Below are 4,567 nucleotides of genomic sequence, written 5' to 3'. Positions count from 1 at the left end.
CCTGAGAAAAATAATGGGCTAGAAAATATACTGGTCTTTGAAAAGGCAGTGAAATATCTTTTTTGGCATCCTTAATCTGAGAAAGCACATTTTTGAATGCATTGTTGAAATCATTAACAGGTACTGAATGTTGGAGAATATTAACAGTATATGTATTTCTAAAAATGTCTTCTATTTGTTCTTGTTGATTGGCACAGAAGTCTCCATTGCTTCTCTTTAATTCTCTTCTTCTTCTTCTTCTATTTTTGGACAGTAAAGTATGTATGGCTGTGTGCTTTCCCCCATGGAACTCCTATTGGTCTTCCGTAGCGCTGGTGCATCGAACTCCTATTGGTCTTCCGTAGCGCTGGTGCATCGGGCATTCTACCACTGCTGTAAGTGAAGGTCCATGGAAGAACTCAAATTGAGATCAGTGACATCCAGGAAATCGATGTTGAAGATGCTGGGACTGCTGGTGGTGAGGGCGCTAAAGCCTGGTGTGGAACTTGGAGGAGTGAGGTCCAGCCACTCCATGGTTTCCCAAGGAGATTCAGTGAAGCTTAACTGCAGCCCACTGCTGTCCACAGAAGAGGGTGAAAACTGTGTCTGCATCGGAGAGAGGGGGCCTGGCAATATCTCATGTGCATTGAAGAGGTCTTCTGCAGCCTTCCCAGAGAATCCATCCATTATCCCATCAAAATGAGGTTCCTCGCTCCCAATTTTTAGAAGGGTGACATCACTCACCTTTCCTAGGGGGCTCTGGGAATTTAATAAGACTTCAAGGTGCTCATCACTGTCGGTGGCATAGGGATCAAAGGGGATCTGGCTGCCTGAAGAGGCTTGTTCAAAGGAAGCCGCGGGCTTGGGGAGGACAGCAGTTGGACTTCGGGAAGATCTGGGTATCTTTGGGACTTTCTGAAGACATGAGTGATCCTCTCTAGCGTCTGCTGGCATTTCTGTGGGCAATACACGATGTGACTTGTTAAATCACTTCAAATTGAGCATGCCACACAATACGAGTGAGTTACACTTAGATACAGAAGACGGCCACGCTTCCCTGGTCACCGCTCAACACCCAATCTCATCTCTAACCTGCTCTGTCAATCTCCAATTCATCATCCCTCTGGTTTTTCCCAAACCCTTTCCTCTTGGGAATTCCACTCTGTGATTCTTCAACTCTCTTCCCTGAAGGTTCCTGTGCCTACTCCTCTGACCCCTGGTAATCCCTTAAGGACACTGAGTCCATCCTGACACCCTCAGTGAGGGCCTGAAGATGAGGGACCAGGTGCCACGCCATTGCCACTTTCTGATTGCTACTCCCCCTCCTTCTGATGACAACTCAGCAGTTTTGGGTTTTGAGGGTGACACCAATGCCTCACCTCTAGCCTCCTGGTCACTCCTCCTCATTCACTGAAAACTCTACTTCCTACTCCATTGCGTTTTCCCCACTTCAGCCCTTCTCATTCTGTAACCTGAGCATCCTTGGAAATCATAGCGTTCATGGTGGCCTCTCAGCTCCCGACTTGCTCCTCAACTCCAGTGATTCCCTCTTTACTACCCTGTCAGACACACCTTGGATTGTGTCATCTCCAAATACTGCATCCCTCTGAAAGCTCACTTTCAACCTATATTTTCTACTCTCTGTCCATCCTCTCCCAACCCTCCAAGCCACTTATTAAGTACCTCGTAACAATAATTTCCCAACCATTTACAGTCACGCCAATCCATAGACTCTACTACGCTATCACTGTCCACCAGTCCCTCTGGTCTTCACTTCTTTCCTTGTCCAGCCTGTAGTTTTGGCAGAACCCCACACCTGAAGAACCTGATCGTCTGCCTTCGCTGAGCATGCTCTGGATCAGCAGAACGTTGCAAGAGAAAAATTAAACAACTAAGCTGACTTGGTTTCACTTTAGATTTCTGATGTCAGACCTACCGCTGGCATTTAAGACTGAAAAACAACCCTGCTGTGTTTCTCCAGAAAACTCAATTCATTCATGATTAAGTCATAACTGCTCTTCTTCCCCTGAATCTTCCACACTCCCCTTCTGCACCCTCATGCGTTTCTGTCCTTGCCACGTATTTCATTAAAGATATACAAGGGCAGGCTGGGTGCGGTGGCTCACGCTTGTAATCCCAGCACTTTGGGAGGCCAAGGTGGGCGGATCATGAGGTCAGGAGATCGAGACCATCCTGGCCAACATGGTGAAACCCCGTCTCTAATAAACATACAAAAAATTAGCTGGGCATGGTGGCGCACGCCTGTAGTCCCAGGTACTCGGGAGGCTGAGGCAGGAGAATTGCTTGATCCCGGGAGGCGGAGGTTGCAGTGAGCCGAGATTGTGCCACTGCACTTCAGCCTGGTGACAGAGTGAGACTCTGTCTCAAAATATATATATATATATATGTGTGTGTGTGTGTATGTATATGTGTGTGTGTGTATGTGTATATATATATGTATAAATACAGGCATCTGATATGAACTCTTCTCATTTTTCCACCACAGAACTCATATACACACATATGTTTGTACCCATCTCTTTCTTCTTCCCTCTTGTTACAGTGGAGGAAAGGTCTGTTCACTTGCTTGTCGTCTCCCTTACCAGACTGTAAACTCCATAGAAATCAGGACTTCGTCTGATGCAGCACTGAGACTAGCACAATGCCTGTCTACCCCTTCTCTGAGTCCTTCGCTACCTCCGTCTCTGAAATTTTAAATGTTTTTGGCACAAGGATTCCTCCCTGAGTTCTTTTCTTTTTTTCTACACATCCTCCTCAGCTCATCTTATTCATTTGTGTGGTTTGAAATTCTAGGTACACACTCTGTAATTTTTTAAGTAAATAAATGAACAAATTAAAAGATGACAAAAAGCACATGTTGATTATGTTTTAATTGCTAGCATGAATAACATTTAAGCCTGAATGAACCATCCAGTGGAAGGTTACTAATTGAATTTCACTTTGAGTAGGTGGCACAAAACGTTCATTATCTGCTTTTTTCTTTTCTCATAACTGAGAAGGCAGGCACTTTGAGATTAGAACATAGAAAGAAGTAGTGCAGCAAGAGAAAACACTTAGGGAAACAAGGATTAGGCTGAAACATGAAAACTATTAAAATGATTCTGAAAAATGCTCCTAGGACAAAGGCAGTGAGGAATCATCCACTATGCTTTCTTTCATCAGCTCTAAAAATGTGTGAGAAACTCAAAGGAAATGACTCTCCCTGAGGACTGCCTGGTACATCCGACTCACTGTGTGCATCTGATCTCGCTACCGAGAGTTCATTCCTTAAGAGTTCACGCGGGCTCAGAATGTCCTAATGGACAGGGCACAGGCAGTCTTACCTCCACTTTCAATAAGCACGTCCAGGAGTTCATCCATCTGCTGACTCCGGGTCATTTGCTATTACAGATTAACCAAAGGAGGACAGACAATTTAGAAGGCGGTTATCTCCGTAGGAAATCATTAGAAGCAGTGCTGCAGGATTTTGAACTAGGTTTGGTTAAGGTTTTTTTTTTTTTTTTTTTTTTTTTTCAAATTGTGGTAAAATACACATAACTTTAAATTTACTATCAACCATTTTTAAGTGTACAGTTAAGGGGCATTAGGTACATTCACACTGTTGTGTGACCATCACCACCATCTGTCATCAGAATTCCTTTCATCCTGCAAGATTAGAACTGTGTACCCATTAAACCATAATTTCCCACGCCCCATCCTTTAGCCCTGGCAACCACCATTTTCCTTTCTGCCTTTACGAATTTGATTATTTTATCTAAGTCCCTCATATAAGTGAATCAGGACAGTATTTGTTCTTTTGCAACTAGCTTATTTCCCTAAGCGTAATGTCCTCAAGGTTGATCTATGTTGTGACATGTGTCAGAATTTCTTTTTTTTTTTTTTTTTTTTTATTATACTTTAAGTTCTAGGGTACATGTGCATAACATGCAGGTTTGTTACATATGTATATCTGTGGGGAACATCACACACTGGGGCCTATCATGGGGAGGGGGGAGGGGGGAGGGATTGCATTGGGGAGTTATACCTGATATAAATGATGAATTGATGGGTGCTGACGAGTTGATGGGTGCAGCACACCAACATGGCACAGAATTTCTTTTTTTTTAAGACTGAATAAAATTCCATTGTATAGATATAACACATGTTGTTTATCTGTTCATTTGTCAATGCACATTTGGGTTGTGTCTACCTTTGGGCTACGGTGAATCATGCTGCTATGAACATGGGTCTATTGGCTAATGGCTTTTTAATCATGTTTGATTCAGCTTCAGTGTTAATTTTAGGCAGATAAACTGCTGAATGAAACAGTCTACTACAACAGGAGAAAGGAAAAAGAAGGCAGAACGCTTCCTAGCACAGAGTACTTCAGAGTCAGTTCTATTGTTGGAGAGGTTCATCCCAGGAGCAGGACATCTTAGTATATAGAAAATGTCTTTTTAGGCTCTTACTTTGAAGTGACCTGAATCTACCTCTTGCTTGATTTCTGCAATGTGGTCCAAGAACTTGGCTCATATTTTGTGGGTTCCTCATTGCAGTAGCTTGAGGAAGCTGTAGACACTTGTAGGGT

At 43.4% G+C, this 4,567-nt stretch overlaps 1 protein-coding gene across 1 annotated transcript in view; it reads right to left on the bottom strand.

The window, feature by feature from the left end:
- Window positions 1-363: 363 nt before the first annotated feature.
- The window catches only part of MYOCD (myocardin), a 99,160-nt gene continuing 94,956 nt past the window's right edge, over window positions 364-4,567 (bottom strand). Inside the window, 2 exon segments of the mRNA XM_026456280.1 lie at window positions 364-935; window positions 3,324-3,381. Coding sequence (XP_026312065.1) covers window positions 364-935; window positions 3,324-3,381 — 630 coding nt within the window.

The sequence above is a fragment of the Piliocolobus tephrosceles genome, chromosome 16 (genome assembly GCF_002776525.5).
Source record: "Piliocolobus tephrosceles isolate RC106 chromosome 16, ASM277652v3, whole genome shotgun sequence".
NCBI classification, from domain to species: Eukaryota; Metazoa; Chordata; class Mammalia; order Primates; family Cercopithecidae; genus Piliocolobus; species Piliocolobus tephrosceles.
Note: the sequence above shows the minus strand (reverse complement) of the source record. Positions and strands in the feature narration are given on the sequence as shown.